Source organism: Pomacea canaliculata, linkage group LG4 (genome assembly GCF_003073045.1).
Source record: "Pomacea canaliculata isolate SZHN2017 linkage group LG4, ASM307304v1, whole genome shotgun sequence".
Classification (NCBI taxonomy): domain Eukaryota; kingdom Metazoa; phylum Mollusca; class Gastropoda; order Architaenioglossa; family Ampullariidae; genus Pomacea; species Pomacea canaliculata.
In genome coordinates this window covers 25808124-25822154 of record NC_037593.1, presented here as the reverse complement: position 1 = coordinate 25822154, position 14031 = coordinate 25808124, and the positions used below count along the sequence as shown (strand labels likewise).

The 14031-nt window shown below is 37.6% G+C and overlaps 2 protein-coding genes across 4 annotated transcripts; both read right to left on the bottom strand.

The window, feature by feature from the left end:
• Nucleotides 1–1085: 1085 nt before the first annotated feature.
• LOC112562229 (HRAS-like suppressor 3) lies at nt 1086–5863 on the bottom strand. The gene is made up of 5 exons (XM_025235339.1): nt 5587–5863; nt 4711–4772; nt 4004–4087; nt 2998–3130; nt 1086–1813 (listed from the first exon to the last, which is right to left on the bottom strand). Exons 2-5 carry the CDS (start codon nt 4745–4747, stop codon nt 1609–1611), a joined length of 459 nt encoding a protein of 152 aa, XP_025091124.1. The 5' UTR covers nt 4748–4772; nt 5587–5863; the 3' UTR covers nt 1086–1608.
• Nucleotides 5864–8599: 2736 nt separating this feature from the next.
• Nucleotides 8600–12667, bottom strand: LOC112562227. Of its 3 annotated transcripts, none has more exons than XM_025235330.1 (6): nt 12650–12667; nt 12353–12492; nt 11685–11989; nt 10917–11289; nt 9275–9440; nt 8600–9041 (listed from the first exon to the last, which is right to left on the bottom strand). In XM_025235330.1, the coding sequence occupies exons 4-6, from the start codon at nt 11263–11265 to the stop codon at nt 8831–8833; spliced, it is 726 nt and encodes a 241-aa protein (XP_025091115.1). In that variant the 5' UTR covers nt 11266–11289; nt 11685–11989; nt 12353–12492; nt 12650–12667; the 3' UTR covers nt 8600–8830. The 3 variants fall into 3 exon arrangements, with proteins under 3 accessions (XP_025091115.1, XP_025091116.1, XP_025091114.1); XM_025235331.1 differs by having other exon boundaries at nt 11685–11836; nt 12650–12665; XM_025235329.1 differs by lacking the exons at nt 11685–11989; nt 12353–12492; nt 12650–12667 and adding an exon at nt 11378–11500.
• Nucleotides 12668–14031: the final 1364 nt, after the last annotated feature.

Genomic DNA, 14031 nt, shown 5'->3' with positions numbered 1-14031 from the left:
GTGGTTGATATATAAATTGAGTTTTTTATTGGCTAGGGGACTAACAGCATGTGTATATTTTTGCATTGTTAATTCAGGTAATAGATAATTAAGCTGGGTAGGAAGCCTCTGTCGGTAATCAGGTATCCATTTCCCCCCTTCTCTTCCTTTTTTTTTTCTCTCTCTCTCTGTCTGTGTCATTAATTTTTCCCGTTTTTTTGCACAAAATGTGTATAAGCCTTGTATCATCTGGAGACAGCGGTAACATCTGAGAATGCAGAAAATAAACATAATGATGTAGTTTCTCTGTCAACCCTCAACTACCTAGAAAAGCCGTCTGCAATATTAAAATTAAAGCGCCATTTGTTCATGGAAAATAAAACTAGTAAACACATAGACACAGCAAGCCTGATTTTATTATCTCCACATTAACTTACACCTTTTTAATATTTGTTTTCTTCTACAGTTCAAATTCAACATCAGTTTCATGAAATATGAACGCACACTGTCATGTTCAGGTTCAAAAAAGATAAACATATAGGATTAAAGCTACTTGATCTTTACTCACTACGGTCATTGTAGTTGGTATAAAGGAAAAAAATAACATAGGATCAAAAATATGACCTTATATACTATAAACAGTGTGATAGAATTCCTATGATATCTTGAAACCAATCTAAACTGATGTAAATATACACTCAACAGTCGACACATCAATATAGCCCTTCTTATTTTTCCTGTTTATTAAAGTCCATATCAACTTTCTCCTAACTTCGTTAAATATATAAGGTCTGGGTAAAAATATTGCACAAGGGGATTTGGCATATGATTCAAAATTTTAACATCGAAGACGCTCTCGTCCATGCCATCAACGATCGCAGGATGACCAAACTTTATATTGTAGTATTTACCGCTACACACCTTCCAGCTGGTGGAAAGCAGGCGTTCGCACATTAAATCACTCATTTTCAGGTTAGTTCCGATTCTCAAAAAGTCAGTACTGTATTTTCTTTTCACTCTTTTATACGCTGGAATGACATTTTTTGAACGGCATAAAAGATGGACTCTGATGGACACAGATCAGTTTTTTTTTTTTTTTTTTTTTAAGTACAGTAAACCTTACAGTATTGTAGTTTATAGAAATCTACATATTTATGTCAATATTATGGATGTGTGTTTTTGCCTATTCAAATTGCTTATATTTGATTTTAGCACATATTTTTATTAAATATGTTGCCAGCTTTTGGTATCAAGTTAAAGCTTGTTATCTCCCCTAGATAATGAAAGTCCTTACTGTTAGATTATTTAATCCTATAGTTAGTTTCCTTATTCATGTTATCATGTCCCAGGGTCTGATTACAGTCTATTCAAGTTCACACTTATTGTACAACGTTTTGAGTCTAGCTGATGTCGGAGAAAGGTGCTTTGAAAATGTGGTTGTGATGATGATGATGATGATGATGATGATGATGATGATGATAGTATGGCTACAAACTGCATTAGATTCCAGTACTTCTATCTGTTTTCCATCACTTTGTACTTACTTTTATATGTCTGTATTTACTCACACTTCTTATCTTTTACTCATTATTTTATGGACACAAATAAATACAGAAGCTAAAAAGATTTTCACATCTGCCTAAACAGAATAAGCGATATTATACAAACAGCACTATATTTGCAATATCGTATACAAGTAATCACTTGCTCACTGACTGGAATCCCATAGCGACACCAAGTGGCAAAATGTTCGCAGTTGTTGGTGAAGATGTTGTAGCTGTCGTCGCCTATCTTTGACAATGCTCTTGTCAGGATTGTTTCCGGATGGAATGGTCTGAAAAAAACCTTTTTTCAATTACACTGTACTTATGTAATGCTTCAGTAAATCATGCTGTACATAATGTTACCTTTATTTCTAAACACTTATTATACTGTCATAATATGCTGTCTTCTCGCTAGATTGTATCTCCAGGTTCACTATCTTCTTTTTAATGTTTGGCATTTATTAATTACTTTTTTAGGAATAATTAAAACAGAAATATATTTACGTTAATCAAAAACAAACATTTAGAAAGACACTATCTGAATTTTGTCTCATTTGTTTTAACTTTTATACGTATTTCAGGGCTTCTGCTAAGGCTAAATTCTTTGGGGTCCCAGGGACCCCTTCTTCAGATTTTTAAGGGGTCCCTGTTCTTTGCCCAAATTTGAATGGGACCCCATTGACGAAAATTGAAGGGGTCCTCCGAACTTTTAATGCGCACTGTGCGCAGTTTTTTGCGTAAGCAGAAGCCCTGGTATTTGTTTTGATAAGTAATTGTCTCTCAAATCAAGGATTCATGTTGCCATACTAACATTTGTTGGCATTCTAACTTTTTCATAGTTTTTCTCATTATTATAATTATTATTAGTTAGTGGTCGACACGTTAACATGTCTTATGTCAAGCTCTTTTTGGAGGGAGGCAAGAGAAGGAAAGTTTTAAAACAGATTTAATTAACAAAGATTACAGAATACGTCAGTATATTAGTGCGAAATAAGCAGTCAAGCTTTCAAACCATTTGTTACAAAACTGCACCCGTAACTTAATAGGATACTTCTGTCTTTATTTATTCTTTACTTATTTGCAGTGGAATGTGTTGGTTTGTCTGGGTACCATGTTTGGGTGCAAAATTAAAGATTTACAAAGGTTTTCAAACATACGTATTTATCATACGTTTGTTTATCAGGTCTCTGAAATGATGGATATCAGTGACATAAGCTTGGTGTCAACCTGCTCTTACGCTGTGGTATTTTGCTCATTCTCTTATTAAAAAAAAAACCATAAAATAATTTATTTTAAAATTTCTTAGAAAGTAGATCTTCAAAAGAGAAACGGAAGATTAATTTTCAAATGATAAAAACAATTGCATATTCTTTACTTAGCTATAATATAACTTGCAGAAAATAAAATGCAAGTGATAATATTATTTATCTAACAAATTAAAACGCTCCCAAATTCATAAAGGTAGTCACTTTACCTCATTTTTTTATCCAGTGAGTTATTTTTTACAATTTTGCCTTTTCCAGCAAATTTGTGCAGGGATTGTATTCTCACTTCACTCCCTTTTTTCCCGTTAGTGATGTGACCTTTGTGAATAACAAGTTTGTTACCTATGAAAACAAAAAGATCACCATTATTGCATAGTTTTTTGGACTGTTGAAATATAAGTAAACTTATTAATAATTGCATTCATGTCTTGATGGATATTAGTATACGACAGACTGTAGTAACATGGTTGTCGAGGAAATAGATGATTTATAAGGACCGGTACCAAGACCTGTTTGTTTACTTACAAAAGTGTTAGGAGTTGTCAGTCCATTTCTTTATATTTCCCAGTTTTTTCCCCTGTATTTCCTTTCATTGATAGCCTCTTCCTATTCACTAGAAGGCGTTATTGCTTCTTCACCAGAGAGAGGCCATCATCCTTGTTCTTTAGTTGTATTAGTCTTCAATGACTTGATATTTCTTCGATGTCATCAAGTGAAATAAATCTTGGTTTGACCAATCTGCTATCGATGTGAGATGTAAGGCCCGCTTGTAACTAAGTAAAATTAATGCAGGCACTAGACAGGAACTTTTTTTGGAATATAAAAGCGAGGAACAAGTGCAAAACACGATTATATCGGTAGTGGGCCCGGTCTGGCATGCTTTTTGTATTATTGACATGACCGGCAAAACAATCTGAGACAATGAATTAAGGAGGAAGCCAAGGCCTATTAAGATACGTGAAATATACTGACAAACAAAAAGAAATTGGTGTATCAAACAACTTTGGACTTGCTTTCCCACATTCTTGAGTAACGAAGTTTGTCAGCCAGTCTTCACGCAAACATAGATACAATGTAAGTCGGTACAAGGCGAGGAACTGAATAAACACTCAACAACTTCATAATAAATGCTATCACATGGTTTTTCTAAATTTATTTTTCCACCTTTAGCATGTTTTGAGCTGTGGTGAAAGTGTTTGAAACAAATTCATTTACCTATATAGACGGTCCAGTGTGAGTAGAAGCTCCAGGGTCCGATGTGAAGGCGCGGAATCTCAATCAGGTCTCCTTGATGCATGTCTTTATTAAAACAACACAAGCGTGCGCGCCCACACACACACACAAACGTACACACAGTCCATGTTAATCCATGTTTAGTCGTAAAAATATTTCGAAAGCGATTCTACATGTTAAAATAGAGACCACCCACACACACACACACAGACAGGGTGGACTTGTGGTCAATGTTCTGCACAGGAAAGAATAGCAACAAATTGACAGTCAACTATAGAATAAGCAGCAGCACTAACATATAATACCATGAGAAAAGTGGAGGAATTTAATTGATGAACAACTAAAATTTCTGTCCACTCAATTTTAATTATCGAACTTGATGAAGAATGTTAAAATGGTGACTCAGTATGCACCCCGTACTTACGCAACCACACATCATTTCATATCATCTCTCTCTCTTATAACAGTGAGCCGCAAAATAGAGAGAAGTATTATTATTTTCAATGTAGTTTCAAAGCCTTAATGTCCAAATATTTGATTCTGATTATTCAGGAGAAAACTCTATTCATTCTAGAATTATACTCTTGAAAACATAATCGTTAAGGATGTATGGATTCTCAGTCTCTAAAAATAAAGATACTAGCTTAGCACACTGCAAAATAATTGGACAATTATCCTATGTAACTCACCTTCTGTAGCTACACACCTGCCTATCATTTGTCCCATCTTTGCTTTCGTTGCTTTTTTGGAACTGAAAATAATGATTCATTCATTACTACTTTTTTATTTGCAATTTTCTAGAAGTATTTGTTGGTGGCGATGACTGCCACATTCTTATGGATCAACCTACGGACTAGGGTAATGAAAATGAAACAGGAAAGGTAAACAAGGTGGCTAACATACAGATAGAGTCTCTAAAGGCCATACTAGTCATAAAAGAGTCTTATTCTCTTAGAAATTCGTATTATATAGTAAATAAAGCAACGCACAAAGCTGCTTCTAAGAATGATCAACTTTTGTAGCAATGTAGACTTCAGCACATAGGAATACCTATTTATATATTTTGTTATTATTTTACGATGACCTCTGTACATGCATGACAGCTCACTATTTTAGCTATAGGTTCCTTAGCTACCAGGTGAGGTGCAATGTACACCTCAGGAATAACACAGACAGTAAAGATGAAAAATGAATATCACTTACTTCTCGTCACACAATTCACACGGTTAACAGACATCGATGTTTCCATGTGCATACGCACTATACATTTACGATTTCCACTGATAAATTAAACATTAGCAATAGTTCCTAAAAAAACTACAACTCGTTTTTCGAGACGTTAAAACATTAATATATGGGATCTAAAAAAAAATTCTCAAGATGTCTGATAGCCTATCAGGATATACAAGGAAATTTAGTTATAGTATTGACAATTTTTTTCTTATTTAATTCATTGTTTGTGAAATCAAAAATAAATAATATGTCATATCTGCGATAAGGAAAAAATTTATTTTAATTATTGGACTACATGATTTCAACAAAACTTTATGTCGACTGTCGCAAACCTGGGGCAGGGTCCGTAGATTTGGTAGGGTCTTCTGTTGACCGGCACGCGACGAGAGGAGTACGAGGAAGGCGCACCTCGAACGGTCGCTAGCAGGCCGGCGATCTTGGTATGGACGCAACACCGATACCAGTGGCCAGAACACTTGTCCGTTACTTGGTCGTCAGGTCGGACGAAGTTGTTCTTTCCAACGCACAGGTACGACCGTGTGGCTATATCACCTTCTAGGTTGATGTCCTTTTCTCTCAGTAGTTCTTTCGTCTGAAGTTTGGCGAAGGACAATTACAAAGGAAGACTTGAGATATCAAGATCACTGTCTCTCCCTAGAGGTATAACGTAAAGCCCAGCTTGTCGTCCAGTTCTTTCTCTCTTTCAGTCCAAACGCTCAGCCTGCATCCCTAGATCTTTCAGTCCAGTAACCGTCTTGTTGGCCAGTCATACCACCTGACACACCACAACCAATCACGCCTCACAGCCACCACGAGCCTACGCTCCCACCCGCACACGCGTAAATGACGTAAAAATGACGTAATTTCTAGAGAGAAATTACGTCATATCTAGAGTAAAATAGATCTACAAACCCACACTACAGCCCTATCCCACTCTTTCACGACATCGACCAACTTTTTGTTTGTGTTTTTCTAGTAGACTATATTTTATGTGTAAAAATATATAGGATACTACATAAAATATCTGACATAAATTAAATGTTCAGAAATAGGGTCATGTTGTCTTAAATGATAGTTCTTGTATAACGCAGACTAGTAGTACTACTGGATTTTATTTACAACCTCATCTAATCTGAAAGTTACTGCAAGCGGCGAGTTTCTAGGAAAGCGAAAGAAGTCGAAGTATGACGTCATGAAGTCAGGTGAGTATGGTGGGTGTGGCGACACATTCCATTCAAGCTTCAGTAACTCTCGACCAATGATCACACTTGGGTGTGGTCTCACGTTGTCTTTTCGGAACACAACTCCTTTAAGTTGATGAACTCTTGACCTTTCTATATGATGGATTCGTTCAGATTGTCCGATTTCCGACACAACACACGTTTGAATACGAATAACACAATTTACACTTATAATCCACTAGAAGGGGTTTTTCCGTCCCGGAAGTGGGGTAGGAAAATCTTTGGTCGAAGATTGTATCGTTTTGTAAATTGTTGAAATACTCTCGGTCATTAATAACTTACTGATCACACTAAATTGCCTTGTGCTTTATTAATTGGGCGAGCGAACTGGGAGCTCGGAGTCAATTAAAGTATAATTAGCAATTTAGTGTAAGTGTGCGCGTACACGTAAATGTCGGCGTGAGTTGGTAGAGGTAGCGAGAGTGTGATCAGCGGCAATCGCAACCTCTATCTTCGTGTGCCTATTCCCCGGAATTGACGACAGGACCATTTGTCCTAAAGACCAACGCCTAAGCTCTCATTTAACCTTCACATCCATTTTCGTATTTAAGACCATACTGTCAGCTATTCTCGCCCTGTCTTAAAAGAAATTAAGACTACTTACCTTCACAAATGGCTACTTTGACAACGGGAAACTGTATAAACAGCTTGGTCAAGGCTTCTGTGCAAATAAATCCCTAAGAGCACTGCAGTTTTTTAACTTGCAAGTCTGGACAAATGAGTAGCACATGTGACATACGGTGTATGGCGATGAACAGGAACGGGTGCACCTATCAATGTACACATGTTTCGGAATCTAAAGAATGATAATCGGCAAAGTCCATAGGAAAAAAATACAATTGAAAAATTTCTTAAAATCTTTAGTTGTTTCTTAGTTGATGAAGATTTCTATTTGCTCATCCTTTTAAGTAATTTTAGTCCATCTTGTCCTTACTTAGCTATAGCTTTAAAAAGAAGAGCTCAGAGGGAAAAAAAGGAAGTTACAGCATACGATACCTAAGGTGGTCTTGTCAGCGATTGATCCCACATAGGGCCCCCCGAGTTAAAAACTATCTAGTTCAAGTCCTGAATGGAGAGCTCTCTGCATTGTTAGCTGGTCTAGTCATCGATGGTATTTTTAAGACTACGTACCATGCATGACGTAGACTTTCTGAGGTGAGGTAGAAGGAATGTTGAGGAAATATCCTATGACTCGTTAAACTTTCACAAATTTCCCAAAGCAGCACTAAATTAGCCATATTCTAGTATTAAAATTATGAAATATTAATACAAAAAAGTTGGTCATTTTCATTTTGAATGCGCTTTATTGAATGAGGCATATTAAATTCACAATATCAATAGATAATTGTAATTACTCAAAATAATAAAAGCATATAAATGACAATGTCGTTAAATGTTTACCTGCTGTTTTAGTTGATAGTTTATGTTTTATCTCACCATCAGCTTCTATCCGCTCAAAAGTACCCCATTGTGTGCTTGGTCCCTTCCTCTTTATAATGCAGATGAAGCCAATTACTGCTCTAATTCAATCTCATTCTATATCTGATCAATCCTTTGCTGATGACACTGAGAGATATATATATACCAGCTGTTCTCCTTCTCACGCACACACTGCTATGAACAGTATCCAAGATTGTATTTCTGATAGTAGACTATGGATGACACACAACAAGTTAAAATTAAATGACGAAGGTACATAAGCTCTTTATTTTTTTTCGAAGAGGAGAGCCAAAATTGACCCTTGACTGCCTGTCTCTGTACGGGTAGGCGATGCCAATGTTCATTTGGTTCTTCAGCACGTGACTTAAGTGACATAAATATCGTATCTTCGTTTGAGTAAGGTACAACTTCAAGGTTAGACCTAATCACCAGGGTTGTCCATGGGACATATTTTCTATCCCATCCCATCCCATCCCATGGCAATTTATGCCTGTCCCATCCCATCCAATCCCATGGGACGTTTCCCATGGGATTCCCAAGGTAATAACATTCCTATGGACAACACTGCGCATTGCACACATGTTAACAAAGTCATGGCATAATGAAACTGGAATAAACAAGTACTTTTCCTGTGCTTAAAAAGTCTGACAATGCAAATTTCAGCGTAAATTTATTTGACAATATCAAGTATCGACTACCATGGGAAATACAAATGTGTGCTGTCCCATCCCATCCCATCCCATGGGACGTTTCCCATGGGATTCCCATTCCTATGGACAACACTGCTAATCACCACAGCCTCTGTTTTTATGGTCAGCTGCTTCTTCCTGCATAGGGTAGGGCATGATGAGTGGTTAATAAACGATTTTGTGAACGTTGGAAGGGATATGTCCACTTAGGCATGCCATACTAAAAGAAAAGCATTTTTAATAACATGGAGGGCTTCATTAAAGCTGCCATGATAGTTCTTTTCCAAGAGACGGTCTGCACTGTTGGTATCATCTCCATAGCGGCACCAGGTAGCAAAGTGCTTGGAGTCGTTGAACTTAAGATCTTTGCAAAGGCTGACTGCTACTCTCACCAAGAATTCCTTGCGAGTGAATGACCTGTAGAAAACCTTCTTACATTGAAATATTTTATAATGTTTGTATTCATTAAAAATTTCTTAAATGTTACAACACCGCAGATGACAATATATAAAAATAAACAGGTAGACAAATAACCCTACAAAGGACACTAAACTTATATGGTTATTTTAATTACAATCCTGAATTAAATATGTTCTTTTATAAATAAAATAATTAGAAATAAACCATAATTGAAATTGCAAGTGACTCACAGTGTGTCAGTGCTTTTAGTATCCGAGTTATTATTACGTTCCACAATGCTTCTTCCTGCTACTTTGAAGAAGTCATCTACTTCGATTCTGCTGGAACTGTTGACATTGCTGGAAGAAGCCTTGTCACTGGCTTCATCGCATATCAGATGAACCACTGCTTTATCTCCTGTAACATCAATGTTTATGCTATTTTGTGCAACTTTAGCTGCTATGTAAACACTATTTAGCGTGCTCTTGATGACTTAAACCAGGAGTCAAGTCACCCTTGGTAATAGCAGATCAACATTTTTTCAGGCAAGGAAATTTTAACATGTACTTATCATGTATCCGGTATACAGTTATAAATTCTGCGTGTGCGGACGTTTTGCCGACTGGAGTTTCGCCGCATTATGGAGAGAGCGAGAGAGAGCGAGAGAGAGAGCGAGAGAGAGAGCGAGAGAGAGAGAGGAGAGAGAGAGCGAGAGAGAGAGCGAGAGAGAGAGAGCGAGAGAGAGAGCGAGAGAGAGAGCGAGAGAGAGAGCGAGAGAGAGAGCGAGAGAGAGAGAGAGAGAGAGAGAGCGAGAGAGAGCGAGAGAGAAGCGAGAGAGAGCGAGCGAGAGAGAGAGAGCGAGCGAGAGCGAGAGAGCGAGAGAGAGAGAGCGAGAGCGAGCGAGAGCGAGAGAGAGCGAGAGAGAGAGAGAGCGAGAGAGAGAGAGAGCGAGAGAGAGAGAGCGAGAGAGAGAGAGAGCTTACTTACTTCTCAAAGAATGAAAGTAACTACTAGATTACACAATAATTCTTTATTTCAAACAAATTTTACACACAGACTTCACAGACAGTTCACTTTGATTGTCACAGATTATGCCCAACAGCTTTGAGAAAAAACATTGATACAATGGCGAGAGAAATGTGTGAGCTAACGGTTCACATGAGGAGGGATAGTGAGAGAGAGTTCACTGATACATTGATACAATGGCGAGAGAAATGTGTGAGCTAAGGGGCGTCACACACTTGACTTCGGCTAAAGGTCCCGCGTGAAATGCCGAAATGAAGTGCCCCGCGCCGAAACGTCCGGCGGAGAAACGCCGGTCGGCAAAAGGTCCGACTCCAAAACGTCCAGTGGCGAAACGTCCGGTCGGCAAAACGTCCGGCTCCGAAACGTCCGGCGGCGAAACGTCCGTCGGCGAAAAGTCCGTGTACCAAATTCTGCACTTAGGAATAATATCAATGCATTTATATTAAATAATTAGTTGTCTGTGATGGCGGGTTGTCACGCATGGAAAATTGGTGATTGGTGGCTTAGCTTATAATGTCTAACAAAGCCTATAACAGTAGATTATTGGCTCAGTATTGTAAGACTAGATATCTTAACAGCGCTACCTTTAGTTTAATAGGAAATGAATATTTAAAAGCACAGAAAAATACAGCTAAACATGACAATCAAGCAGTCTAAGCTACTAGCTCAGCATGTTAAGACATAGATAGCAGTTCTTCTTTTGACGAAGCACATCCACAAAAGAACACAGCTACATAACAACAAATCAGTTTGATCCACTAGCTCAGCATGGTATGACATAGATAGCTCATGGAAAAATATGAAGCAAAGCTAAAACAAATTTTAAAAATAAAAAAAAATAATTTATGCCAAATTTTGTATAGTTACCAATAAAAACTGCCCAATCTGATGACTTCTCCCGCTTGAACTCAATCATGTCTCCTGGCTCCAAGCTTTGTAGCAGCAGCATCTGCTTGTCTATTGTGTCCTCCTCTGACTGCAAGCACAGCTTATTCCTAAGCATTGCAGTCAAATCGGTGGACACGTTGTCCAGTAAGTGTGGATTCTTTTGGTCATTTGTCGCCAAGCATTTTGGCTTCATGCGTGCCTCAGGTGTGCTACTCTTTTGTTCTACTTCGCATGGCCAGATGTGTGTCTCTCTGAATTTACTTTGGGGAAGTGCATGCAGTTTCATGGTGTTGTGTCTTGCTGCCACTGTTCTATATATTCTGTGCATCCTCCACGATATGGCAGCCAAAATCTGCACACGGACACACACACACATATACATGTCTGGATAGACACACACACATACACGCAAATCATACACAATGTATCTCGAGATTTACCTGGAACATTTTTGTCGAGCGATCGAACTAGAAACCATACGGTAGACTCTACCGGGTAGAGATTCCATGAAATCAGCGACTGCAATTAGCGTACTTTCATTTTGCGAGAAACTTAACTCCGCAAAAGCCTTCCTGTTTGCTCGCTATATACCTGTTAACTCGAAATAGGTCGAGAGTTGCACTGTCAATGCTGTAAAACAGCCTGCATGACAATGAGGACGTCAATAAGAAAGTCAATTCTTCATATTGTTGATTATTTTTACTCTGTAAAAACAATTATTCTAGGAATTAAGAAAGAAAATCTTACCTTGTTATGTTCTTGTTATTATCTGAAGCTACTAAGTCACAGTTTTTCCACACAGTTCCGTCATCGTCTTGTAATTTTGAGTTGTACAGGTATGACTACACAGCAGCTTCGATTGGCTGTCTGTTGAGCTAGTCACAGCTGTCAGTCCCACCCTGTACAATCGAGGTAGTTTTTTTCAGTTGGCACACCTTGTATAATCTAGCTTACAAGGCTTAAGCCTATTTCCCAATGAAAACATCTCTTGTGTGTCACTCTATTCGCAGTGTTGCATGCATGGCCATGTGACGCGCAGTAACGCGGAATTCCTACACAAAGAAGGTTCTTTTCACTCAAGCATGACTTTCTCGAAAAGGGGACTCGGTATTTCTCTGTGTAAAAATCTTACAGAGTGATCATGATAACATTTAAATACAAAATTATAAATCCGCAAAGGCGGTTACAATAAAGAACAACACTTGGTGATGTGCTAGTGATAATCAGCAGGGTATATATGTTAATGTAGATATTGCTTACGCCATAGAAAATTATAATTAGAAACGGTTCTTGAGTAAATTCTTAACCCTAATAGTGCCCCGCATCTGTTAGTGTCTCCTTCAGGTAACACGAACAAATTAAAAGGTCTACCGACATATTTTGCAATGAACATTCACTCAAAAAGGGCGGCTTACCTGTTCAGCTACATAGTACAGCTAAAAATAGAAACAGCCATGGGAACGGTCGTCTACCACATTTAATTGAGGTGACACCACGGTCGTGTTGAGGTCGATTGCTGTCTGCCGAGACCAACAATGTAGCTAAACGATCTACGCTGTCATCGACAAAACAAAACAAATATCAGGCAGATGATTGCAAAAGCAACATGGACCTATAACGTAGAATACGCAAAAACTGTATGACTATATACTACTACTACTACTAATAACAATAATAAATACGAAAAAATTATTTGTAAAGCGCATACTCACACTCCTAAGGAGCAAGCTCTTAGCGCTTAAGAACAAGAACAAAACAGCGGTCTTCTCCGCCATCTTTGGGACTCTCTAAGTGACATTCCTCTGAACTTGTGTCTCTTCCACTCCATTCATTTACAAATCTCTTCATCTTTGTATTCTGGCACAAACAGATTAGCAATCATAAAATAAAAGTAAATTATTCTATCTTTTTCAAGCTAATCAAAACTGATATCGAATAATTACTCCTTTACAAAGAAAAATTAAAAGGCAACCTTCAGTGGGAACGAATATTCTTGAAGTGTGACTAAACTCATTTTTTGAAGTCAGCATATCTATGAAGAATCACATACTATTTAGTAAAGTTGCATATAACTATTTTATTGCTACATTCAAAATGTAAGCTTCAAATAAACTTACCTTTTGTGACGAGTTTAGTTACACTCTATTTTCTTTCTGTAAAATATAGTATTTTTTTGTCAAGAGAAAAGAGAAAATGTCTTGCCTTTCTATTATTTAAAATGTTAAAGGAGTGAGATGGCTGTATTCAACTGTTGTTGCTATTATATAAAATCTACAGACATTGGACTTAAATAAGTGTAAAGCCCTCTAGGTCACATAGAATTTTACGAGCCTCATTTTTAAAATATAAATTCTAGGATTGGTAGTTCTGTGGTCTATAGTAAGGGTTTAGAATAGATGTTAGGACCCCAAAGAATAACCAGGGGAGAGATTATTACCTGATTCTTCAAATCCTAATCTACATTCCTCAGCTGATTCAAACAGAACACTTACAGACTATTAATAGTTTACATCTACTTACTGGGGCAAAGCCTCTAGAAAGCCAGCAAAGACCATTCCCTGCCCCAACTGTCACACTCATTACAACTTATAGAATACACCCTGTTTTTAAAGTATAACATTTTATCATTTATTTTCCATTTCTTCTTAAACATAACAATGCACTTCTCTACACGTCTGCCCACTGCTGATAGAATTTGGTGACTCATCAAAGATTGAATTATTATTTTCGTGCTTCGGAAAACCCCGATAAATTAGACATCAGTGAGAAGCATTTTTTCAACACGAGTACACAGCTCTTAATTCCTCCATCTTGTCATTCCTCGTCTCGACAAGATGAAGAGAATCAACTGAGTTATTACACTGCAAAAGCGCGAGAAACTTCCAGTCATCCAATGTATATAAACAAAAGTTACTTCAGTAGTTCCAAATGTCTTCAGTTTTGTAAACCATACAATTCCTCAAAGTGGATCCGGGACTGAGCTCGGTATCTTAATACATACAGAATTCTCGCTTGCTACGGTGAAGTCCAGGAACGATAACCCTTAAACACACATATAGACTCCCCTGAATAATCTCCCTTGAAAACATACTCA

Excerpts from the sequence above, each read along its gene's own strand:
- LOC112562229 (XM_025235339.1), bottom strand. The coding sequence starts at position 4,747 with ATGGGACAAATGATAGGCAGGTGTGTAGCTACAGAAG. Across the intron at positions 4,088-4,710 it reads CAGGTGTGTAGCTACAGAAG|ACATGCATCAAGGAGACCTG; the intron begins GTGAGTTACATA and ends GTTTTAATAAAG. Across the intron at positions 3,131-4,003 it reads ACACTGGACCGTCTATATAG|GTAACAAACTTGTTATTCAC; the intron begins GTAAATGAATTT and ends TTGTTTTCATAG.
- LOC112562227 (XM_025235329.1), bottom strand. Across the intron at positions 9,441-10,916 it reads AGATTGGGCAGTTTTTATTG|GAGATAAAGCAGTGGTTCAT; the intron begins GTAACTATACAA and ends TTGATGTTACAG. Across the intron at positions 9,042-9,274 it reads ACTAAAAGCACTGACACACT|GTCATTCACTCGCAAGGAAT; the intron begins GTGAGTCACTTG and ends GGTTTTCTACAG.